This window comes from Kogia breviceps, chromosome 15 (genome assembly GCF_026419965.1).
Source record: "Kogia breviceps isolate mKogBre1 chromosome 15, mKogBre1 haplotype 1, whole genome shotgun sequence".
Taxonomy (NCBI): domain Eukaryota; kingdom Metazoa; phylum Chordata; class Mammalia; order Artiodactyla; family Physeteridae; genus Kogia; species Kogia breviceps.
The window spans coordinates 24301470-24327583 of record NC_081324.1 but is presented as its reverse complement, the minus strand read 5'-3'; the positions used below and the strand labels follow the sequence as shown (position 1 = coordinate 24327583).

General features: G+C 54.7%; 1 protein-coding gene across 16 annotated transcripts in view; it reads left to right on the top strand.

Moving 5' to 3' along the window:
* Nucleotides 1-22724, top strand: part of CTIF (cap binding complex dependent translation initiation factor) — a 308749-nt gene extending 286025 nt beyond the window's left edge. For 15 of the 16 annotated variants that reach the window (XM_059040961.2, XM_059040967.2, XM_059040968.2 and 12 more), the window contains 2 exons: nucleotides 16471-16524; nucleotides 18661-22724. In XM_059040961.2, the coding sequence (XP_058896944.1) occupies nucleotides 16471-16524; nucleotides 18661-18876 (270 nt within the window). In that variant the 3' untranslated portion in view covers nucleotides 18877-22724. Of the gene's footprint in view, nucleotides 1-16470; nucleotides 16525-18080; nucleotides 18152-18660 lie in introns of those variants that run through there. The other variant, XM_059040971.2, reaches the window with a different exon arrangement.
* Nucleotides 22725-26114: the final 3390 nt, after the last annotated feature.

Below are 26114 nucleotides of genomic sequence, written 5' to 3'. Positions count from 1 at the left end.
CCATTTTAAAATGTAGGGACTTGCCTGGTGGTCCAGGGGTTAGGACTCTGTGCTTCCACTGCAGAGGGCATGGCTTCGATCCCTGGTCAGGGAACTAAGATCCCACAAGCTGCGCAGTGCAGCCAAAAAATAAAAATAAAATAAAAAGGAAAAATAAAAATGTAAAGAGCGTTGTTAGCTCACTGGCCTGTACCAAAGCAGGCTGAGGGTGGGATTTGGCTGGTGGACTAGAGGTTATCCACCCCTAATCTAGATGTATGATTCTGAACTAGGGGCAGTTTGCCCCCCAATGCCAAGGGGCATTTGGTAGTGTCTGGAGACATTTTTGGTGGTCACAACTGGGAAAGTGCTACTGGCCTCTGGTGGGAGGAAGCCCAGGTCCTGCTCAGCATCCTGCCATGTCCAGGAGGCCCCACAGCAAAGAATTGTCTGGCTCAAATGTCAGTCATGCTGTGGCTGAGAAATCCTGGTCTAAATGATCTCATCTGGCCCCAGGACTTTATATACCATCTGCACCCAGTGCTCTCAAATGTATCTCCAGCCAGGACCACTCCTCTGCCCTCTAGACCCAATGGCCAAGTCCATTCCTCCCTCCAGCTAGCTTCAATCTTGGTAGATGAAACCACTGGCCACCCCTTTAGCTCAGGCCAAAAACTTGGGAGTTACCCTTGATTCCTCCCTTTTCCCCACCACCTCTCTTCTGTCATGCCACCATCACCTTGGGCGTGGGCTTAAAATAGCTCCAAGCTGGACTTCCCTCTACCTCTTTGCCCCACTTTTCTTCATCCCAGGTGAAACGCCTATTGCAAGGCACATGTGCCGCCACCAGGGACTCACAGAGGTGTTTCCAAGCCAATACCCCTCTCGAGCTGGGTGTGCTGGGCCGCCCAGGCCTTGGGCGAGACTCTGGGCTCAGCTCCACCTGGAGAATGTCTCACCTGGGTCCTTGCACAGGCGGCAGGTACTCTCACAGATGCTAGAAGAAAATACAGAGAAATAAGATTGATTTTTTTTTTTATGTCCCCTTGAAACTAGTTTCCTTTCTCGTCATACTTCATATCACGTACATAGATAGATAATATGTTTGTGCATGAGTGTGTAGATACACACACACTTGGAGGCTGGCTCCAAGTACGTGGATCACCCCGAGTTTAGTGTGGGAGCCTTCGCCGAGGGCCTCTGTTCACCTTTACGTCCTTCTCCAGAACTTCATTGGACGGCCCCATAACCAGAAACATGGAGAAGTTGATGCCCTTTGGGATTTACCAAAGGACAGGCAACTGTAGCTTGTGGTGAGCCATGAGCGAGGCCCCAGGCGGAGGCCTCAGAGCTTGTGTTGTGGTGCACACAGGCGGATAGATGCCCAGGGCAGCAGCAGCCCTCATACTTGAACTGCACAAACTCTAGATCCATATCTCCAGGCCTGAGTGCATCCACCTGACACCTCCCCCCGGCCCACCCACGGATCCCTCAAACTCTGAGTGTCCTAATACGACCCATCTCCTGCCCCCCAAACCTGCCCCTCCCCCCAGGGATAGTACCACCATCTTCCTGGCTGTGGTGGCTGAAGACTCCAGGCCATCCCTGACCAGCCCTCACCCCATCGGTCCCCAGGGTCTGTGGGTAGCAGCTCTCGTAGAGTTCTTGGCCCTGGCTACCACTTTTCTCCCTCCCCATTGTCTAGACCAAGGTCACCTTTCACTTGAATCACTCCACCAGCCTTCTAACCGGGCTTGGCCCGCTCTCTCTCTGTGGACTGCAGGCTCACAGGACTCTCAGGGGTCACTGCCTGGAATGTTCTTCCCTCCTTCCCGCTCCGGATCCCACTCTTTCCCTGACTCCACCTTCAAGTGTCAGTTTAAAGCTCTCTCCCCCAGGAAGCCTTTTCCGAGCCTCCTCTCCCCGCACAGATGAGAATGGTCCTTCCTGCCACCCACCACCGCAGCACCCTTAGTTCTGTGCAAAACGAGCCCACTTACTACTGAGAGCTGCCACTGATAGAGCCTCGCTTACTGTGTGCCAGATACTGCTCTAAATATGTCTCATAGATTATCTCATGTAATGCTCCCCCCACTTTCCAGATGAGGAAACTGAGACACAGAGAAGTTACCTGTGCAACATAATTAGCAGGTGATCGAATCAGGATTAGGACCCAGGCAGTCTCACTTTACAGCCCCGGCTCCCATCACTGATCTGCTTGTGTAAACTCTGTCTTTTCTACAAACTAATAGGTCTATGAGGACAGGATTCATGCCTCCTTATTGAATGAATGAATGAATGAATGAAAGAAAAAGTTCTTCTATTCTTTCAGACTCCTTGGAGGAGGGTGCAGGACCAGCCATGCTCCAGGCCTGTATGTCACTGGTGGGGCTGCATCCAGGGAACACAGAGGCTCTTCTGAGTGGCTTTGCCCCAGCCAGCACACACTTTCCTTCAAATCCAATCCACAGGGTTTCTGAGAGGGCCAGCTGGGCACAAGGTCCTGCGTGAGGAAAAACTAGTCTAGGTAAACTCTAGGCTATCGACCTAGAACTGGGTAGAACCAAATAACTGCTCCCGGGCTGTGAGTAATGAGGCTTCTCCCTACAGGGGATCAGGAAAGGAGGTCAGGGAAGGCTTCTCCGAGGGGTGGGGGTGGGGGGTGTCTTGCAGGATCCAGTAAATGGAGCCAAGGTGAGACAAGGCAGGCCTGGCTGAGTCAATGAGGAGTGAAAGCCGGAGGCAGATAAGGACAAGACATGTTCATAGATGGATTTGGCTGGATGGGAGGCCTGTGAAGGGGAGAGAGGGGGATGGAGGGCCCCTGGGGTGGAAGTGGGCCAGCGAGCTCCTGAGTGCCAGGCTAAGCACTTTATCCCCTGCAGCCCAGTCAGTTGGACCTGGTAAGGATGCACTGGTGATACCGAATATTGACGCACATGCTAATTCACCCAAAGAGATTGTCTCAGTTTAGAAAGTCACCCCATTATGAAAATGTATACTCTCGCTAAGGGTAAGGCCCTAAAGCCAAACAAACTTCCAGGTGCCCATGAAACACTCTTATCTCCGACCTTAGACTTGGCAGCGAGTACCTCTGCTGTCCCCAGGCAGCCCAGGCCCTTTGCTCAGCCCAGGCCTGTTTGCCCCTCCGTTTGGGTGGCTGCTGCTCTGAGTACAGATGCTACTTATGCCTTGAGCACAGCGCTATTTTTTTCTCTGCTTAATCGTCCCAGGCCCAGCCATCCCTGCCCAGTTGGTCCTTAGTAAACCTCCTTGCACCCAAACCCACCACAGAACCAGCTAAGCTCCTTCACCCAAGGGGCAGACCTCCCAGCCAACTCCTGCCATGTGTCTTCAAACTCCACCCACCTCCCCCACTCCGGGAAGACTGGCACCTCTGTCTGGGAACCAGGCTGCTGCAGGCATTTATTCTTCATACGGCTAAAGAGGACATGATCTAAGCAAAGGCTTCTTCAGCATTCTGTGCTTGGGGGCAGAGTAAGAGGCCGGTGTGCCCCTCCCCCAGCTCCTCAGGGCCCCTTGCTGGTTACTTGCGCCCTCCCCACTCCCACCCCCTGCAGAGTCTGGAATTGGTAGGAGGGACCCCTGGTTAGCTTGGCATACCAGGAAGAACCTTCTGAGAAGCTTCTTCCCAGGCTCAAGACGAGGTGGATTGGCACAGCCCTTCAGATGACCATGTGCCCATCAGTGAGCAAGGCCGGGCTCCGGGGCTGCAGCGGCCCAGGGCTCTGTGCACAGGGAGGCCTTTCCTTGGAAGCCAGTGGGTCACCCTCAGTGGCAGTGCCCCTTCTCCTGGTCCCCTCTGAGACCGCAGAGAAGTCAGCCCCCTGTCCATACCTACTTTCCCATCACTTCTTCCTTCTGATTAAATTTCTTTGTCTTCATGAAAGGAAAACGTCTTGCACCCCCAGCATGCATCCTGTCTTCCCGAGGGGTCCACCGTGCTCTGATCTGTTGAAACCCGGGAGAGGGAGGACAGAAAGGCGATGGGTGTGAAGGGGAGGCCTCGCTCAGGGACTCGGGTGGCTAGACAGCGGCTCGGCCACCAGGGAAAGCTCACCCAGGGGAGGAAGGACTGTTTCGCAAGCGAGGCTGGGCAGGCGCTCTGAGCTGGCCCATAGGCCCTGGCACGCGGCTGGGCCTGTTAGGAAATCCAGGAGCCGCTCTGTCTGCTTTCCAGCAGGCGCCACTTCTCTTTCCACTGCTTTGCTCAATTCACGGCCCAGCTCCAGGGCCAGGCTGGCGGGTGGGCGGGCAGGCTGGGCACCCTCTGCCACAGGCCTGGTGCCCGGAAGTGCCCACTCCTGCCTCGGCCCGTGTTAAGGGTCGCCGGGCCTGGGCTGCACAACTGCGCTGATGAGGCCGGCCGGCTATCGTGGCCATCTCGGGTGGGAGGGCAGGGTGACTCTCGGGGAAGGATTCCAGACTGTTTCCTTCTCTGTTGAGCTCCAACGCCCTTATCTCCTTTCCTGCCAGGCGGGACTCCTCACTAGTCACACAAAAGAAAACCCCACCCAAGACACACAACCCCCGCAGCACAGGCTTGAACGAGGAGGGCTTGCGTCTGGTTCCGTTCAGGCTACCCGTTTATCAGTCAAGGGAGCAGTAAGTGTATATTGAGCTCATATCATATATTTGGTCCAGAAGGGGTGGAGGGGCAGGTTGAAGAGACGAGGCCATCCAAAAAATGGAGCTACCTTGGAGGCTGTCTGTAAGCTCTTGGCCCTGTCAATCAATTGAGATGTTTCTTGGAGGAAAAGCAACCCAGGGGAAGGGGGGCAGGCAAAGGACAATTACACAGTTCAGGGGTAATTGGGATAGAGATGGGGGGGGGTCGTTCTGGGACTAAGTAGAACAAGCGGCGGGAGACGTGAGTAAGGCTAAGCATGCACTGCACAGCCCCCTCGCTCTAGCGTCTTGCAGGCATGAGTATTACTCCCCATTCACAGAATCTGGGGATACAGGAATAATGACTGGAATTATGGGAATATAGAAAACTGAAGGCCCAGGGTGTCAGCTGATTCTGCAGTTTACGAGGCTTGTTGCTGTGAGAACTGAAAAGTAGAGCCCAGGCCGTGCAGCGCCTAACTCTGTCCCAGGCTTGCTGCTGAGCCTCAGAAGGGCAGTCTACCCCCCGGCACATTCAGACTTGCTGCTGGGCTGCGCTTCCTGGAGGCAGGGGGCTGGCCTAGTTGACCCCTGAAGTTCTCATTCCAAGCTAGCGGCTGCCGCAGCTTCTACAGGCAAGTTGCTATGGGAACTATAACTTTGAATTTCCTGGCTCTGGGGCTGTGAAAGTTGATGTGGGTTTCTCGATTAATTTCCTGTTTGATTGTTTACTTTAGAGAGCGGAAAATGCCTTTGCAGGCAGCTAGTTCCCTCCACCAAGACGCTTATCACACCCTCCCTCCCCCCAAAGCCAGCAAGGTCAAGTCCAGGCCTCAGGTGGGCGGAGGTTGGGGGGGGCGGCGGCAGAGAGCCAAGGGAAGGGGCCAAGGGCCAGGGGAGGCCCCACTAACAGCAGATGGCAGCCCGGGCCGCCCTCCCCTTCCATGCCCTCTCCTTGTGCCGCCCCAGGGGGTCCCAGCCTGGTGGGCGCCAAGAGAGACTTGTGAGTTCAGAGACTGGCCCCGTGAGGGGTGTCTGCCCACTGGGCCCCAGCCAGCCCAAACCCCTCCCCTTGTCTCAGGGAGCCATTTGATGCTGAGTCAGACGCAAAATGCAGTCATTCCTTCAGAGGGGCGTCCAGAGGGTGCTGTCAAGGGAGTGACGGTCCCAGGTGCCACCCAGTGCCTCCAGGCCAGGCACTCCTGGCCAGGCTCCCCCAGAGGAAGCTTGGAGAACAACTGCTTTCCCATCTGCCTCTCCTTCAACTGCTCTCCCCAGGGCCCTGCCAGCAGCCTGTTAACATAATTCCGTCCTGTTCCGGCTCCCATCCTTGGAGAGCGGTTCTCGCTTGCAAACCCAGGTGAGGCCAGGTGAGGCCCTGCGGCAGGTATCCTGATCTGCAGTGATAACCGCCTCTCGCTGGAAGCAGGGCCGCTTTGCCGCCTTCGGAGCCCTTCTCCTCACCCCACGTGCTGAACCCCTCAGAGATGGGCAGGAGCGCTTAGGCACCAGGAGGGGAGGTGGAACGGGCCAGAGGTGTACTGACTGGTCGGGTGGTGATGGAGAACGGGGGGCTCCCAGCCCCTCAGTGCCCCTTCCCTTGCTTAGGCGACGATTATAAGGTACCCTCCTAATCAGGGCGCTTTTGAAAGCAAAAGGAGTATTACTAATTATTTGGGATGAACACAAGAACCATCCCAGGCAAACTGGGGTGTGTGGTCACCCCACCTTTTGCTGACCTCTCGCCATTAGTCTTATTTATGTGGGGCTTACTCATGGGGCAGCGGTTATGTCCTTTGACTTTGGAGGCAGGCTAGACCTGGGTTCCAAAACTGGTTTTCCATTACCCGTGCACTTGTGGGGAGTTCATTTCACTCTCCATGCCTCAGTTTCTACAGATATACAGTGAGAATAATTAACAGTGGTATTGAAGTCAGATAAACTGCTATAAGGATAAAACGGATTTTAAAACATGCACAAAGTTCAGAGCTTGGCATCTGGAGTCAGCAGTCCAAAAACTGTAAGCCAGGTCCTGAGTGAGGACCCGGAAGGTGTGACTCAGCCCTCAGGAGACCCCCTCCTGAAAGGTAAAACCTCAGGGCTACCTCGGGCATTTTGTGTTCACCCTTTAAGAGAGATCCGTGGACATCAGGGCAGTGAATACGGAAGAGGACAGACAAGGCTTCTAGAAGGAAAGGCAAGGGCATTAAAGGAGAAGCTGGAAGGTGTTGATAGCAGTCACGACCAACGTCCTTGATGTTTCAAACCCCGACGCAGGGTCCTGGGAACTCATGTCTGCAGGGACTACGTGAACAGAACTCGCCTCCTGTCCAGGCTACCAGCCAGGGCTTGGCCCCCAAGAGGAGGCATTGGAGCCATGGCCCCGTCCTCTGGCTCTGGTGTCTGCAGAAGGATTCAGTGTCTGCTCTGAGCCCCAGATTACGTTTCCACCCCCTGGGGCCAGCTGTGGGATGAAGCATTCCCCCATGTGACATTTACTGTGGCCACTTTGTACGGGCGGTTTGCAAGCTCTGCAGGAAGGAGGCTAATTATTCCCTCCAGGGCGCCTGGTCCACAGTTAGGGTGCCTGCCCGCCTGCGTGTCTTAGTTAGGAGGGCAGACAGCCAGACCACAGGGCACAAGCTTGGACTGAAGTCCGGTTCAGAACCATGAATTTCCTTGACATCTGACCATAGCTGCCACACCGGGGCTTCTTATTAGGCTAGTGGAAAAGTGACAGTTGGGGCAAATTCCCCTATCCTGGGGATGTCTGAAATGCACGCAGTCACAGAATGATGGTAATAAGTAATGAATGTAAAATAGCACTAATCTCCTAGTTGCCCAGACAGGCCAGGCAGCGTGAGCATTACACGGGTACCTATCCACAACCACACTAGCGCTTTTTGTCCGTTTCCGGGGAATGATAGCCTTTGTCTTTTTTAAGGCTAATCCAGGCATCCGTCCCCTCCTCTCTCGCGCACGCTACGCGCTCATCTGTGCCCCTGCTCAAGTCTCTGCCGCTGTACCGACCTTCCCCTGGACCCTGGGCCAGTCTCTTTTCCCTAGCATCCTACCCTTCTTCTCTTCCATAGGCAAGTTCCCTGCCCCGCCCCCCAAAAAAGAGAGACGGAGGAGGAAAGGAGAGTGAGAGACAGAGAAGAAAGAACAGAAACCCCCAAAGAAAAAGCAATGGTCAGCTCTTTCTCTCCACTTCCTGACCTCGCTCTGTCTCTCCAGCTCCACATAACCCAGGCTTCCAGCCACCCCTCCCTGCATGAAGTCATCATGGCAAAGGTCGCCTGTGCTCTCCTAATCACCAAATCCAGGGGGCCCTGGTCATTGTTCATCTCACTTGACCTCTCTGAGCTTTTGACACGGTTGACCTTGTCGACAAGAAGTGACCTTGACTTCTTAGCACTCCCTTGGCTTCCATGACGTCACTTTTTCCTGCTCTGCCTACTTGCCTGACCACCCTCTTCCTCCTTTGGGGGTTCCTCCTCCTCTGCCGCGCTTACGACGTTGCTGTGTCCGGGTTTGGAGCTCTTACCATCTTCTCTTATTCCACACCATTCCCCAGGTCGTGTCACACCTGTGGCCTTGACTCACACCTGGGCACTGATCATCACAGATGGCCATCTTCCCTGATGACCCGCAAGGACGGTGGCCTCGGTATTTCTAACACTGAGCTCATTCCTTTTTTCCAGAACCAACTCTTCCTGCCTTACTAATATCGCTGGTGGCATCACAGTTTATTCCGCTGACAAGCCCCTTATCCGTCTTCTGCATTGTCCTTTTCCTCACCTTTACTTCTGCCTCCGAAGCTATATCTCCTCCCATTGTCCCTGCCACTCGAGCTGCCATAATTTCTCACTGGTCTCCTTGTCTCCAATTCTCCCAACCACCCCACCAGCTCCAGTCTACTCTCCACACTGCAAATAGTATCATCCTACTCACCAGTTGAAATTCTTTTCAGTGGCTCTGCAGTCCTTTAGGATAAAATCCAAAACCAGTAGCATGGCATCTAGAGCCCTTTAGGATGTGGCCCTGGCCTCCTTCTTTACCATCATATGCTCTCTCTCCCCCAGCACCATATATTTTAGCCTCTTGAAATACTTGTTATTTAGCAGTGCACTCCATTAGTTCACTTTTTTTTTTGCTTTTGTGCATATGCCACGTGCTGCCGCTTATGGCAAACGCCTGGCATGTTATTCACCACCACCCTCCCATCCCAGGCTCCAACCCCATATACCTAGCGCAGTCTCTCTGTTTCCCCCTACTAGACTCTAAGTTACAAGTTTTATTCTCCTTGTTATCCAGGTACTTACACAGTGTTTAGTACATAGTAGGTGTTCCATAAATGTTGTCGAAGGACGGCTGGCTGGCTGAATGGATGGCTGGATGGTGAGTGGGTGAGAGGGTAGATGGGTAGATAGGAAGATGGATGAAAGGATTAGTGTGTGGATGGAAGGCTGGATACATGATGTGTGGGTGGATAAAAGAATGGATGGCTAAATGGATGCATTGGTAGATGGATGCATGCATGCATAGATGGATAGATGGTGGCCAACGCAGAAAAAGAAGAGGTAAAATCAATTCAGTTTTGTGAAGACTCAGATTGATTATCATCACCAATCAACAAAATTAAGAATTATGAGCTCCAACCAGCAAAGTAAGAATTAGCTAATGTGGGAGAAGTTAAAGTAAGTCCCCAAGAAAGAGGATGCTGACCCAGGGCTCCTAAGCTCTTTCTAGTTCTTCCCAGACTCACTGTCTGTCTGGCTTGTGTAAGTAAGTCACAGAACTACTGAGCCTCGGTTTCTCTGTCTATTAAGCAGAGATAATAATGCCCGTGTCCTTTCCCTGTCTCCACAAGAGTGTCACGGGGATAAGTGAGATGGTACCTTACAAAGTGGGTCGAGATCTTCAGGAAAGACCCATGTTTATGAAGATATACATTTAATAACAATAATAACACCTTGCATTTGAATCGAGCTTTGCACTTTTCAGAACTCTTTCACATGCATTATCTCCACTGACTCTCAAAACACTTCTAGGCAAGTATTATCCCCATTCTCAAGTGAGGAAACTGAAGTGCCGAGTGATTAAGTGGCGTGCCCGGAGTTTCTCTTAGTGAATAGAAGCCAAACCTTGTGCACGTTTTTGATGACAGCCTCTTGTGGCTAGATCATCTACTTCCCTGCCTCCCTGAAGAGACCCAGATGTAATTGACCCTCTTCTTGAAGATTCAAGGTCCTTAGCAGGAGCTGTCCTCTAGACTCAGCTGCAGATGCCGGTCCAGGTCGACCAGAGGCACAGGGTGGAGATGCCCTGACTCGAACCTGAGGGCCCTCCTGAGATGCAGGTGGCCCTGCGCAGCTCCTCGCCCCAGCCACCATTCTAGACCACGTGCCACGCGTCGGGGGCATCTCCTCTGGCTCTGCCTCATTCTTCTCCCTCATCCCTATCTCTCCACTGTCAAGGCTTGTGCCCTTCACTGTGGCTTCCTCAGCCCCTGGAGACCTGCACCTCCCACTCTTGCTTCTTCTTTTTCTCTCTCCTCTTCCCACGACTTCTTCCACGCTTGCAGGGTAACCTGCCACTGACCTTCCGTAGGCCCAGCCGGCCAATCAGAGCTCTGGGTTTGTTCCCCAGCAAACCAGCCAATCACACGCACTCTGAAATCTCCTCACTTTTGCTCCTTTGTTGCTGCTTCCAGCCTACCCTTGACTACCTGCAAAAGAGGGGCTCCTGCAGGTGGGAACTGGCTGAGCTTTTACTGGGGCTGCATTAGGCTGTCTGGGTTTGTTCTACCAGGGCTGGAACCAAGCTGTTGGTGAGCTGAGGTGGTTGGGGGAGCTTGGGGGGGGCTAGAAGACAGGAAGACGGCCCCAGGGTCCTTCCATCAGCACCCTCTTTCCCTCCCCCACAGGGTGGCATCCCAAGCAACCAGCCTGGCTGCACTGTGGGCACACCTTGGGCGGCATGGCCCTGCCCTGGCTTCCTCCCCTGCCCCCGCCCGCCCCGGGACTGGGACTCCGAGATGCTCCCACCGGTCTGCCTTTCTCCCTGTGCTGTCCAGCCGCCCACAGCCTGACTCTGAACGAAGCACCTTGGCCTCTCCCAGAGGGAGGATATGAAGGGTGTGCCGACAACAAGTCTCCGGCAGAGACAATAGGACAGGAATGCATTAGCTTCCGAACAAACACTGTGTGGGCTCGTACAATTGCCTTGGATTCTCGTCCAAGAAACACATTTCGCTGTTCCAGGGTGCCTGCCCCGGCCCGCCCACACTCCTTTCTGTGCCAGAGACTTTGATGAGTGAGCCGCTCCTCCCCCCACCCCCGGGGCCTTCAGCCCCCAGGTCGGCAGCCCTGTCTCCTCCATCCGTACAGCTTTTCTTCCCAAGAGCGGTAGCAGAGAAGAGGGACAGTCCTGCCCAGGCAGATAATGGCCTGCCCGCCAAAGAGTACCTACTCCCTGCCACTGCTTTTAAACCATTTTTAAATCGTGGTGTAAAAAAAAAGCAAGGATAAGAATGACCATTTTAGCCATTTTAAATTGTACAGTTCAGTGGCATTAAGTGCATTTACATTGTTGCGCAACTATCACCACCATCCGTCTCCAGAACTTCTTCACCTTGCAAAACTGAAACTCTTTCCCCATTAAACACTAACTCCCTATCCCTCTCCCTCAGCCCCTGACAACCACCATTCTACTTTCTGTCTCTATGAATTTGTTCCAGGTCCCTCATATAAGTGGAATCCTACAATACTTGTCCTTTGGTGACTGGCTTATTTCACTCAGCATAAGGTCTTCAAGGTCCGTCCATGTCGCAGCATGTGATAGGATTTCCTTCCTTTTTAAGGCTGAATAACATTCCGTTACATGGATGGACCACATTTAGTTTATCCATTCATCCACCAGTGGACACTTGGGTTGCTCCCACCCCTTGCCTATTGTGAATCATGCTGTTGTGAACACGGGTGGACAAGAATGTGTTCAAGTTGCCACTACTGTTTGAGAGTTGCTTGGAGTTAAATGAAGCGTTGTCTCCAGAAGACCCCAGATAGAACACGCATAAACAACTGAGTTGGCGCCCTCAGTGTACCAGCAGGGATTCGTTTATCCAGAAACTAGCTGTCTTTTAGGAAAGCAAGCCATGAAGAAATGGACCACAACACAGGTAAGTTTTGGCCAAGACAGAAAAGAGTGGAAAGGTCTTGTTGCCCTTGGCCACAGCCCACAAAGAGCAAGTCAAGGACGGATTCCTGAGAAGCCGTTGATCACCCAAAGGCACCGGAGCCTCTCAGAGTGACACTGACAGGGGTCCTGGGGAGGGAGCCCCGTAGCATCTGTCAAGTGCTCCCCCGGGGTAAGGCCAGCCAGCCTCTCGTTCCACCACACAGAGCAGCAGGGTGGGACCTCCCAGCTGTGATGATGGGGGCTGAGGGGACGTCCTCCCTGCAGCCCTTCAGCTCTAAGGCTCCAAGGGTCCGCCCTCAAAAGCTGGCAACGGACAGGCCGAGATAGCATTTGCGGGAGAGTAGGACGTGGACTGCAGCACCCATTCCCCTCCCAAACTCTGCATCCCAGCAACTGCAAAGGAAAAGTACAGTGAGAGCCTCCCAGTCCTCCCCCACTTCCTTGAGAAAACCCAGCAGGCCGTTTGCGAGAGGGCCTATCACTCGATGTGATTCTTGGCTTAACACAGACTTTCCCAAACAACCAGTGAAAGATAAGGTGGGAGGAGAGGCTCTGGGGTGAGAGCCTGCCCACAGCCCGGCTTGAGAGTCCCCACCCTGAGTCTGTTGCCCCAGAGCCCAGAGCCCCCTAGGGAGGGAGCAGACCTGCGGGGGTTTGGGTGTGCAGAAGGGAGGAGGTAGTCCAGTCACTAAGATGCGGGAAAGGAAGGACGAACAGGAAGCCCTGGACCGGCTCTGCAGTTCTGAACCGTGACCGGGGAGCAGACAGAGGGCAGGAGGGCCTCGGGCCGTAGAAGGAGAGAGGAGCCACTGCTCACCCGGGCAAAGTGCTGGCAGGAACATGAGGCTCCACGAGGCTGTCCACGCAGTGCGGGCATATGTCGGAGGGCCACTTGGAGGGAGAAACAGTCACATTTCAGAGCATCTAGTACCTGTCCGGCCCCGGCGGCTCTTCATAGGATTTCCCATCACGTTACCTCCCATGTCCCGAAGCCCCAGGACCCCAAGAAGCTGGTCTCAGAACGGAACATGATCCCAGGTTCATCTCAATTTCCCATGACAGTCATTGCCTGTACCCACTATGTGTCAGCCCACATGCTAGGTGCCCCAAGAGCAGGACCCCTTGCTTCCTTCCCGTAAGCTCCCAGTTCTTCCTGCTCCCCTGGTCCCCAAATGGCTGCCACCACCCACTCTGTCTCTGGGAGTTCCCTTCCCACCAGATACCCCACTTTCCCCCTTTCTTGTGATTTCTACCAGCAATTTTTACTTTAAGGCTTCTCTTCCTGCTTAGTACTATGGGAAACCTAGGCAGGAACAAAGTTACCATCAGAAAGAAGTCCCGGCAAACCTCACAGAGTTTCCTTAATATTTGCCCTCATGATCCGTGCAGAGTCAGTGGGGCTACGCCCACCTTGCCCCCGAGACAGTCAGGGCCCTCCAAGTCCTGGCGCCAGCCCCTCCAAGAGCAGGCTGGGTTGGATGCTGGACCAGCCCGTGGTCCAGTACCCATGACCCAGTACACGTGCTGCACGGTGAGTCACCTCCCCCCAGCTATTTCCAGAACCTGCTTCCAGGGTTTTCTAGATGAGACAGATCCTTCCTAGTGTGACCCCCAGAATTCCCCCAGACCCTGACTCAGTGGAAGCTTCCCTTGGCTCCCCTTGAGGGTCTGCAGCCCTGCGGGGCAGGAAGACTCCAGAAGCAGACATCGGCATGGGGAGAAGGGTGGACAGCTGTGTGCTGAAGAGTATTCCTCTGTGCTAATGTAGCATCGTAATTGAACCAGTCCCCTTGTTGGTAGCCATTCAAGCCATTTGCAAAAGTGCAGCAAAAACCTTATATCCGTGTCATGGTGCGTATGTGGGCAGCGGGGGACACATGTGGAATAAATTCCTGGAAGTAGTATCGCTGCTCAGAGGGTTTGTACACTTGTAGTGTTGGTACTTATCGGCAAATTGCCATTTAGAGAGTCATACCAACTTCTGTTTCCACAAACACTGTACGTTTGCAGACACACCGATTGTAATTTTGTGCCGTGCCTGCTCTGACAGGAGAAGTCTGTGGGGTGGAGGTATCCGAGGCCAGCTCACTGTCACCTTTTCAAGCGCGTGCACTGGGGTGAGTTGCCCTGGGGCTGCGGCTCAAGGTTAGTCCCTCCTCACTCGCAGACCCTCCCAGCTGGGTGGGTTTTCTCCCTGCTACTCAAGGCATATTTGTTCACAAATACTTCCAAGTGCTTACTATGTGCCGGGCACTGTGCCAGGTGCCGGGGAGAGAATGGACCAAACAGGCCTTGCCCTCCTGGAGCTTGCCTTCCCCTGGGGGAGACAGCAGACAAACAAATAGATCGTATGTCAGGGGTGAGAGATGCTGTGGAGAGAAGTAAGCCAGGAGGGGGACGACAGGATCACTTACACACAGGCCGGTCAGGGAATCCCTGGTGGATGAGGTGATGTCAGGGCAGAGCCCCGAGTAAACTGAGGAAGGAAGGTCTGCAGACAGGTGGTGGCTGAGAATTCCTGGGTGACAAGAGCACAAAGGCCCAGAGTCAGAAGTGTGTCAGTGGGCAGAGCACGCCCACCAATGGCCGTCAAGGCCTGTCGCTGCATGGCCGACACTGTTACCTTCCCCGAGTTTTCCCTTGCTCTCCACCAGCTCATCTTTTGAGCAGCCTGAGACCTACCTCTGCTCCTTCATCCCCAAATGATTTCTTTTTCGGTGTGTCTACTGTGGGACCAGTTAATGCCCAGCCCTGCAGAGGTACGAAGAGGAAGGAGGTCTGGTCCCTGAGAGCATCTCTGGTCAGAGCAGCACACACTGATCTGGCCCCTGGACTCATCTGACATTTAATACATGCATCTTCAGCCCCCCTGATGTGACTGCTTGTGGCTTCTGCTGGGGGAGACCCTGGGCTGGGTGGATGGCTGCAATATGACAGGAGAAGGGGGAAGTGAAGGAGGGTGTGGGGAATTTGGATTTCGAGTCTGCAGTGAGAAGGAAGGGTCCCCAGGTTGTGTGTGATTTCACCCTCCTTGAACGCACCGTGCCCAGATCAGAAACCTTGACTCTAGTTCTCGGTTAGTGGACAAGGAAGCTGACCCTAAAATACCTTCCTCTTGTACTCTCTCCTTACCCTCCGCCCTTCCTTTAAAACAAAAAAACAAAAACAATGCATCAATCACATCGACCCACATTTATCGAATCCCTCCTGTTGCCAGGAGCTGTGCTAGGTGTTAAAGGGCAGCAGAGATGAACGTCACACGGCCCTGCCTTCAGGAAGCCACAGTTCACACTGGAAGATGTCTTGCCACTTGTGTGGAATGCTGAGCGGTGGGAAAGCCGGGGCGTGCTCGGGAGTAAGAAGCAGGAGTGGGCAGCATGGGCTGGAGTGATCCAGAAGTCTCCAAGGAAAGCTGGAAAGTGACCTGGGAAAAAATGGGGAAAAGGGCAGAAAATAACAAATATTGGTGATGCTGTGGAAAAATCAGAACCCTAGACACACCTGGAGGTGTGTCATTCCCTGGAGGGAATGAAAAATGGCACAGCCACTGTAGAAAACAGCTTACCGGGTCCTCAAACAGCTAAACGTGGAGTTACCACATGACCCAGCAATTCCACTCCCAGGTGCGTACCCAAGAGAGATGAAAACCCATGCCCCCGCAAAAACTCGTACACAAGTGTTCATAGCTGCCTTGTTCACGAGAGCCAAAAAGTGGAGACGGCCCAAATGTCTATCAACTGATGAGTGGATAAACAAAACGTGGTGTATCCATACAGTGGAATATCTTCCAACCCCCAAAAGGAATGAAGAACTGACACAGGCTACAACATGGATGAACTTTAAAAACATTCTAAGTGGAAGAAGCCATTCACCAAAAAATCACGTATTATATGATTTCATTGTATAAAATGTCCAGAATAGGTAAATCTATAGAGATTAAGGGGTTAAGGGTTGTCAGGGGTGGGGGTGGCAGGGGAAAGGGGACTGACCGCTAACGGGTACAGGTTTCTTTTGGGAGCCATGAAAATATTCTAGAGTTAGTAGTGATGGTCGCACAGCCTTGTGAATCTAAAAGTCACTGAATTGTATGCTTAAAAATGGTGAACTTGATGTTACGTGAGTTATGTCTCAATTTAGAGAGAGAGGGAGAGAGATTGAAAGAATGAAATGCAGCACATAGAGGAAAGCCTGGATGGGGGGTGGCCAGTCCTAGTGCTGAGCCTTGGTCAGGAAGCAATTCCAGCCTCTGGAACGGTCTGCATGGTTTCGCAGGCTCACATTGCTGGGCCCGTGGAGAAGACTGCTGTGATTTCTGCAAGTCCTCCTATAGCCAGGGCCCAGGAGCACCTGAGACCATGGCTGAGCCCCTCACACTAATCAGGAAATCTACGCGAGTTTCATTTTTGCTGACCAGCTGCTCATAGCTTGCCGCTGCCTTCAAACCCACCTGCGGCCTTGCTCTGCCGTGGCCTCTAGTCAAGCCCTCTGACCTGGCCGGGATGCCCATGCTCTGTGACTATGGCCGTCCAGTGCTCCTGCTACCCTCCGGCCTTTGTGGGCTGCCTCTCTGGCCTGCCCCTTGGAGATGCTTGTTCTGGGCTGCAGGGGGCTGAGGACAGCGCACCACCCTAAGCAGAATTCTCTGCCGCTCTCTTCCAGCTCTTGCAATCTCAGGATGTGAAGGAAGATGCCGTCCTGTGCTGCTCGATGGAGGTAAGCAGCGTGGCTTAGCCACCTCCCACCTCAGACCCTGTGCGTCCCTCTCGCCTTAACAGTTATGGGGGCTCAAGGACCACTGGAGGCATCCACGGGTCCAGGGTACGGGCGTGTCGAGCGGGGCTGGTGGTGGACAGCTTCCTGAGTGGATGTGGACTTCTGCTGGAGGAGAGGGAACTGCCGGCTCTCTGGCAGGAAGCATGGAGTGCTAGCATCGTCCACTCTCCCTCTGGCCCCAAGACCACCTCCTCCTCGGCCAGGCGCACCACACAAATGACTTAGGAGATTCTAGGGGATGCCCTGCCCCCACATATCTCCTTGGCTTCAGTGGTGTGGGGTTTGGGAGGAGGTGCTGAGGCTTGAACCCCCAGGTTGGCACTGCCCACTTCCAAGCAGCCCCCATGGGATGTCCCACTCCTGTTCCCAAGGTGTGGCCGCTGCTCTCCAGGATCTTCCTTCAGACACTTGGCTTTGGCCCAGTTACAGGGACAAAGCTGTGCCTTCAGAAAACGGTCCAAGGGGAATTCCCTGGCATTCCAGTGGTTAGGACTCTGCGCTTCCTCTGCTGAGGGCACAGGTTCGATCCCTGGTCGAGGAACTAAGATCCTGCAAGCCACACAGCATGGCCAAAAAAAGAAAAAAGAAAGAAAACAGCTCAGGGACATTCAGAGTGGAGTGTGGTGAGGAGAGGGGCTTCCGGGCCCACACCCAGGGCACTCCGGGGCTCCAGCTGGGTACCCTACACGGGGCTCCAAGCAGGGGAGATAGGAGAGGAGGAGAAAGCATGGTCCCTGCCTCCAGACAGCTTGTGGTCTGGCTAGAGATAGAGACCTCTGTCACATGCACAGAGTGGATGGGACAGTGTAGAGACTAAATATGGGTACAGAGCATGCATCCCTGAGGAGTTAGGGGAGAGGTCAGAGTGGGCCAGAAAGGTCAGGGAAGGTTTCGCGAAGAAGGCAGAGCCTTGAAAAAAATGGGTGGGCTGAGGCTGGAGGTGGGGCAGAGACGGGGACTTAGATTATAGGGAGAGGAGCTGCAGGGGCTGCTGGCCAAGGGTGCGCTCATCCAGAGGATCGGGGCTCCTTCTTCCTAAGGGGGCTTTTCGAGATGACCAGGGGCCTCTCTTGGGGACAGGCCGTCTGGCTGGCCTTCTGCCCCAGTTCATATTTCTCTCCTCCCCTTCGTGTCACAAGTGTGGGCAGGGGTCAGTTCTGGGGGTATGTAGGTGCGATTGGGGGCAGGAGAGAAGGAAAGAGAGAAACAGGAGACCTCATCCCTGCTCTCGGGTTCCACACGGACACATGCAGGTAATAATGACCAAGTTCGTTTCCAGAGAGACATCCCAGCAAGTGAAAATTGACACGGTGCCACCTGATCACTCTTGAAGGAAGCAGGTCACACAGCCATTGCGGTTGTGGCCAATAGTCAAAGGAGGCTTCCTGTAGGAGGGGAGGCAAGTGGATGAAGGGAGAAGCAGCGTGTTCCTGGTGAGGACTCTTTGCAGCCCTGGGCAGCAGGCAATATTCTGACCCCTCTTATTCCTCCGGCAGATTGGGTATTAAATGTGGGCTCTCGGGACTTCCCTGGTGGCTCAGTGGTTGAGAGTCCGCCTGCCAATGCAGGGGACACGGGTTCCAGCCCTGGTCCGGGAGGATCCCACATGCCGCGGAGCAACTGGGCCCATGTGCCACAGCTACTGAGCCTGTGCTGTAGAGCCCACGAGCCACAACTACCAAGCCCGCGCACCACAGCTGCTGGGGCCCACACGCCTAGAGCCCGTGCTCCACAACGAGAGAGGCCACTGCAAAGAGAGGCCCGCACACCGCCAACGAAGACTGGCCCCTGCTCGCTGCCACTGGAGAAAGCCCACGCGCAGCAACCAAGACCCAACACAGCCAAAAATAAATAAATAAATTTATTAAAAAAAAAAAAAAATGTGGGCTCTCGCATTGGCTGTGTCCACCCTCCACACTCTCCATTCCTCTGCTCTGTGGCATAGAGGCCTGGGCCTGGACCTTCCTGGGATAATCCAGCTATTTCCCGTTCCTGCCCCCAGCACCCCTAACCAAGGTGGGTCAGGAGCCCTTTCAGGGCCCATCTCACGTCCTAATCCCACTTCTCTGCCCGCAGCTGCAGAGCACAGGCCGACTGCTGGAGGAGCAGCTGCCCGAGATGATGGCGGAGCTCCTGGCCAGTGCCCGCGACAAAATGCTGTGCCCCTCGGAGTCGATGCTGACCCGCTCCCTGCTGCTGGAGGTCATCGAGCTCCACGCCAACAGCTGGAACCCTCTGACGCCCCCCATCACGCAGTACTACAACAGAACCATCCAGAAACTGACAGCCTGACAGCCAGGGGGCCTGGCGGGTGGCCCGAGGGCAGCTGGGGCCCTGGTGCACAGAGCCAGATGGACAGGCGGGAGGACAGGGGTGGCCCTGCCGGCAGAAAGAAATGGGGAGGAAGGCAAGCAGAGCCGGCGGCCAGTATGGAGCCAGACGGGGAAGGGACCAAAGCCCTAGGAGGAGCGCCCCCCTACCCGAGCCCCCCAGCCCGAGCATGCGGCAGCTCACACCAGTAAGGGAAGCATGTTTCTTCCTCACGGTGGCCCGGCCCTCCCCCTCCTCACTCCCACTCCTCCCCACCCCCTCCCATGCAACATGTCCCCGGCAGGGCTGTGTGCAAGGGGTTCATCTCTGCGACTCCTTAGAGGCCTTGGCAGCCCGCACGCAGGGTACAGCTTGGGTCAGAAAGGACCTCAGAAGGCGGAAAAAGTGGGTCGGAGACGGGCTTGCATTGTTCCCACATGCTGTCAGCAGCAGTCGCCAACTGGCAGCAGGCGACGTGTAGCAGATGTCCGGGAGGACAAAGGCAGGCACGGTCCCCACCAGCGGCCCGTAATTGACGGCCTTTGTCCTTACGGCCGAGCGGGGGGGACAGAGGCGGTCTCCTCTAACCTTCATGCTCCACCCTCCCCACTTCCAGCCTCCTCCCTTCAGCCCCCAAGCTGCAGGCCCCGGGGGCCGGGGGCGGGCCCGGGGCCTGGAGGGGAGATGGAGTTTTTCGTTCTACTTGCACTCTTTTGTTTCACTGTGTTTTATTTTTTTCAAAAGTCAGCTGCTTTGAAGTCTCCTCTCTCAACGCAAAGCGCCTGCGTTGCGATCACACAGTCAGCACGGCGAGGACCCCCTGATTAGAGGGAGATCAAACCCGGCCCCCTCTGGAAGGATTCTAGCCACAGACAGCTTGCCAGTAGCCAATTAGGGTAATTGGAAACTTCTGCCCCGGCAGGGGAACCCGCTGGAACCCTGTGCTCCTCAGCCCCCCGCTTCCAGTACCTCTGTTCTCTCTTTTTCTAGCTTCCTCCCTCAAAGGGCCGATACTGTCGCTGCTGGGAAAGCATTAAACCCGTCCTGCCCCGGGGCCTTATAGTGAACCGGGCTCAGAACGAACGAGGCTGGCAAATTAAAACCAAAACGCCCGGTGATGCTTCCCGGCTCCACACACAGGTCTTGTCCCGAGCTCTCACCGCGGGAGAATGGGGGGCGCCCCGCAGGGCTGCCCAGGGCTAGCTAAATGGGCTGTGTCGGTGCCCTAGCCCATAGCCACGGTCTGTGCCCCGGGAGGGCTGTGGCACTCCCCAGGGCTGTCGGGAAAGGGTGAATTCACTGAGTCATGGGGACCATCAGGGGACCCAGCAAGCCACCAGCTTTCCAGGCTGGGAACAAGGCGGGGGGGTCCTTGGAGGGGCCAAGTCCTGGGAGCAGCTCCTTCTCTGATGGCTAGAAAGGAGGATGCGTGTTGGGCCCTGGGAGGCTGGCTTCGGGTTGTCACTGGTGTCTGCACAGCCCATCTCCTGGTCTGGAGCCCACGGTTTGATGAGCCCCTGCAAAGCGACCTCAGAGCTCAGCAGCTTCCTCACTTGCTCCTTGGTTGAGGCCAGACCTTCTCTGGGTCACCTTGGAGGCCCGCTGGTTGCCTGATCCGGTCAGGTTGGAGGAAATTCCCTTTGTTGAGTCTCGGAGAGCAGGCAGGTGGGGGGGGGAGCAGCTTCCTCCGTACTTCCTGGCTTTCCCCACCAGCTGCCACCTGCCTGCAGTCCCCAAAAAGAGCCTGTTGGGGACAAGGCATGGGGGCACGGTTTACCTGGAGTGGATTGGTCACCTCTGCCAAGGAGCCCACGCTGCCCCTGGCCTCTGCCTTCGCCCTCCCGGCCCCTTCCTCTCAAGCTTCTCCTCACTGCCTCTCCTCCTCAGCCTACACCTTTGGCTCAGCCTGGGACCCAGGAACCCCAGAGGCCCCACAAGAGGCCTTGAGGGAAAAGCCGGGCTGATGTTAGGACGCCCAGAGAGGGCACCAGGGAAAACATGGTCCCGAGGAGTCTGCAGCCCGGGCCGGGCAAGCAGCCACGCCCTGGCAGCCCTCAGAGAGCCGCACCTGGGCTGAAATGGGCCCTGCTTCCCTCGAGTGGTCTGCGTGTGTGTGTGCGCGCGCGCGCGTGTGTGTGCACGCGTGTGTGTGTGTGCACGCGTGTGTGTGTGTGTGCACGCGCGCGCAGGCACGCACGAGCACATCTACTGAGAATGCAGCAGGGCCCTGGAAGAAGAGGGAGGCCTGCGAGTGAGGTCGAAAGTCGAGGAGGCAGGGGAGTGGGTCTCCCACCCCTACCTTGGGCTCAGAGAGCGAGCTTTATGAAGGGGCCCCAGATACCACGGACTCAGGGGGCTGACGTCCCCTGGAAAGCCAAGCAGGTAGCGTCTCGGGCAGTGTGGCCCTAATGCCCTTCCTCCAGCAGCCTTCCTTGGTGGCCTTGCCTCACGGACAACCCCTCCTTGACTGTTAGGACCAGAGTGGGAAGAAGCGAGGTATAAATATGTAAACATATATAAATATATTTTTAATTACGTGTCGTGTCACCGTGGCTCCAGACATATGGTTTGCCTAGTATATTCCATTGCCTGAAGGCGCTTCCTGGTCGATCGGAATAACGACGATTTAAGCTGTTTTTCTAAATGTGGGTTGCTGCTACTTTTTCAGACATGGAAGGAAAACATTTAAAGAAAAATTTTTTTTGTTTAAGGAAATAACAGTAAAGCCTAAACTCTGAGACACTGAGGCAGCTTCCCACGGGAGACTACTCAGACAGGAACTGGGGGGCAGAGGCGGGTGCCCCCAGACCTCCGCCCCCTCCCCAGGCCAGATCCCCCCTGCTGAGTGAGGGAGGCCATATCCAAGTTGACCTCTGAATGTATTTGATGGGAGGCTAAACTGGATAGTGCGTTTCTAATGCTTGCGTGGCTTTCCCTCCTCGCCTGTGGCTTCCTTGGCACAGAGGAGGCAAAGTCCAGCCATCTGATGCGGGTCCTGTCTCGGTCTCTCCCCCAACAGTCAAGACGAGGTAGTCACTGTTTTCCTCTCAGGCAGCCGGCCCGCTGCCTCTCCCATGGCCTGTGGCTTTGCCTAAGCTCTGGGACCGCAGCCCCAAGAAGGGCCCCAGCCTCCCCTGGACAAGGCGGGACCCCACCATCCTCCACGAGAGTGTGCGCCCCCCCAAACCCACTTTTGTCTGCTCGTCCTTCCTTAACCCGTCTGTACACCTTCAAAGTTTGGGGATCGTCCTGTCCATCCATGTAAATGTAAATGTTGGCCGAGTCGGTATTTATTCTAATTTGTATTTTATTTTATTTTCTCTGAGGGATGGGGGGGGGGGGTGTGTGGGAAACGTACCACTGATCACGCCCTGGGCAGCTGCAGGGGCGGGGGCCCAGACAGCCAGGCCGCCGCAAGAGCAGCCCCACGGGGCTGCCCAGACGCCAAGCCCCAGTCTCTTATCTGGCATCAGAAGCCGGCCAGTGTTCCTCGTCCAACAGACTGTCCGGCCTGCCCATGGAGTCCTGTCCCTCAGCTGCAGGCACTCTGTTGGTAAACCTCAGGCTGAGCCTTTGAGGACGCAGATCAGAGAAATGGCAACTTTCCTCTGCTCGGGACACTTGCACAGAAGGGCTGCCCGCTTCGCCTGAGCCAGCTGGGAGCCTGGTGACGGGTCCTACCTCCCCGGAGCAGGGGCCTGGGGCTTCCCGCCAAAGCTGCAGCAGAATCCTGCTCATGCGACCACCTTCCCTCCCTCGGTATGTCCTGCTTTCCAGCTGAACCCAAACTACAAGTGGGTTTCAAAAATAAACCACACCAAAAACAAAAATGCCCTGCATCTGTGTTCTTTGTGTGTTTGGCAAAGGAAATCTCTCCCAAAGGCTTTTGTGCCTCAACAGGTGCTGGCAGAGGCCTCACAGGAGCCCCTACCCAGGTGATGAGCTAGTGAGAAGGTTCCCCACAGTTGGACCACTGTGGGGAGGGGGCGCCTGGGGGCTGGGGAGGGTTGGGGAGGAGTGATCCAGGATACCATGGGTGAAGGAGACATACACCCCCTTCCTCCCAAGCTTGGGAACTGTGGCCCCTCCAAGGTGGGAGGATTAAGCCAGTCCTGCACAAAAGCACTTTTCCGCTAAAGAGTTGGTTTGCTGTGTGCTTAAACCACTCCACTCCCCAAACCTAGCCCTCCCATGAAAAAGTCACTGTGACATTTGGCGATGACCCGTTTTAAAAAGACTGAGACTTGGGCCTAGCCTAACAGCCTCTAAAAGTCAGCAGCAAGTGGCTGTCCTGTCCCCATGAGTCAAATCAGTCTTTCATCAAAGGGTCCCAAATCCCTCCCACGGCAAGACGCTGGGGACACTGCCTCCTGGTAACAGGTCCTCCTTGGGGGTTCTTTCTGGCTAGAAGTTGCCAGGCTTTCAGTCCCTCAAAGTGGCAACCAGAACATCCACACCCTTCGTACTTCCCCAGTCTGGCCAAGATGGTGGCCAGGCCAGCCCAGGAACCTGGGGAGGGTCTGCAGAAACTGGTCCCTGCCCATTACTGAGTCACATGACAATGTGTGGTGCTAGCCAGAAGTACACAGGTTGGTACAGGGAGATAACTTTTTTTTTTTTAATTTTTGGTCTCATGTCGCATGGCATGCAGAATCTTAGTTCCCTGACCAGGAATCGAACCTGTGCCCCCTGCAGTGGAAGCGCCCGAGGGAGATAACATTTTAATTAAACAATTGACCTTTGTCAGCCCCAAGTTTTTTACAAAAATACAGAGGGGTAGGAACAGAAAGTGAGGTCAAAATGAAAGGTGTTAGAAGGTGGGGGAGAGGGTAGGGAAGGAGAAATCTTACCGTACACTGTTCACCAAAAAGGAGAAGAGATTTTTCTGGGTGATTTAGTTCTGGTTTCAGAAAGTTCTAAATTACTGAAAAGTATGAAACAAATACTACAAATAATAAATGTTTCAATTCTGCATTTCACCACCATCTCTGCTGATATGTGTTATCTGTCGTGCTGAGGGTGGGTTACCTTTGTACTAGGGTCTATAGGAGGGAGGGATGGGAAGACTGTTTTGGATGAATAAACTAGAACACACACACACACACACACACACACACACAACTAGTAAGGTCGTACCAAGGCAAAGACAGCAGAAGAAGCAAAGATTGAGATGGTAGAAGGGGAAGAAGTGGTTATACTTTAATATTAAAGGTCTCTCATCGCCACGGTTCTTTTCAGGGCCCTCCATACACTGTCTCAGGTGGTTCAGTGATATAGGCAGATGAGCTTTTTTTTTTTTTTTTTGCGGTACGCGGGCCTCTCACTGTTGTGGCCTCTCCCGTTGCGGAGCACAGGCTCCGGACGCGCAGGCTCAGCGGCCGTGGCTCACGGGCCCAGCCGCCCTGCGGCATGTGAGATCCTCCCGGACCAGGGCACGAACCCACGTCCCCTGCATCGGCAGGCGGACTCTCAACCACTGCGCCACCAGGGAAGCCCCAAGATGAGCATTTTTGATTCCCGTTTTACAGATGAGAAAACAAAGGCCCAGAGAGGTGACACGACTGACCCAGAGCCCAAGGCCCATCAGTGGAAGAGTCAGGGGCCAGAGTGAGAGCCAGGTGGCCCTCCCCCAGCCCAGAAAGCGACTGTGTCCTCAGCAGCCTCTGTTCTGACTGCTGTGAGCACCACCCCAGGGGGCCGGCCAGTCCCACCAGCCAGACAGAAGGAGCAGCCAGCTGCCCACTGAGACCGCCATGGGCAGGCTACCTGGTCTTCCTTCCATATCCGTGGAAAGGAGGAGCAAGGTGAAATACCCGAAATCAAAGGATTGCAGAGGGGTGGGGAGGAAAAGGAGTTACATTGCAAAGTTTGGTGCTATTCTATAAAAGGATTCATTGTGACATCTTACAAGCTGTCTGGTTGGATTCCCTCCAGGCCAGGGGTCCTCAAGGTGGGTGGGAGGTGAAGGAGGCCCTCCTGGGGGGCATATCCAGGGGTGGGGTCAACATCCAAATTGCCTGGGAAATTTTTCAAACTACACGCTAAGAAAGGACACACACCTAAACCAACGTTTTCAGAATTCTGGCATTAGGGAGCCACTCTTCTTACTGGTGGGCACGCACGGTTGAGGCCACCACCCACCACTCCAGGAGCACAGCACCTGATGAGCACAGAGATCCGTCCCAGGAAGGCAGAATTAACACACAGAAACAGTGGGCAACGTTGCTGCCTTCCTCACCCCAACTTGCAGTATTGGGACCTCTCATCCAAGCTGAGACCAGGCTGGCCAGCACATTGGCAGTGGGAGAAAGGGCTCCAGGATGGTCCTGGCGTGTGGACCAAGTATATACCATGGACTCGGGGCCATGTTATGACTCTCACGTGCCCTGGGCCCTTATATGCCTCCATAGGCCCTTCCTCCTTAAAATAATATAAAAGTTGTATTTTATGACTACATTCGTATAAAGACAAATATATTAATATTCCTTATTAAAACATTTTCTTTCAACCTAAGACTGCATTTCGTAATTCTGATTTTGAAAGAGCTGAGAACATCTTCCAGGTCCCTAAAGTTGTCTTATGTCCTAGGTACTGCGCCTGATGCATACATCAACCCTGTGCGGACAATCTCATGTGAGCCAGAAATCTCTCCTTCCCCGGCTGCTCACCTGGTCTCAGCGTGAGCTCCGGCAGAGGAGGGTGGGAGGGGGTGGCCAGAAGGCAGCTCCCGCTGCCGCCTTCCAAGGAAGGAGCTGGCCTGCTCTAGAAGCAGATGTGGTAGCTGCTTCTGCCCCAGACTGGCCGCCAGCCAGCCAGCCCGGAGGCAAGCAGCTGTGTTTGACTGGCCAAGAAGACTCTGGCCCAGAGAGCCTGACCTACCACACAGCCCTGGCTCCTTCCCGCAGCCCTTTCACACACATTATCTGGTCTCACCAGAGCCCTGTGAAGGAAGTAAATACAATTCTTACACCCATTTTACGTCTCGGAAAACATGTTTAGAAAACCAGACCCTTTGCTTGCACGGTGCTCTGTAGTTTTCAAATATTTGATCTCACAAATAGCCTGGCAGGTGACAGATATCTTTTACTCCATTCTAAAGATAGAAGAAACAGGCTCAGGGAAGCAGGGGCAAACCCATGTCATGTGACCCCCTGGCACAAGGGCCAGGCCTTGAGAGGGGCCTGGTGGGCGTGTAGGGGGACTAGGCTGAGGACCCAGGT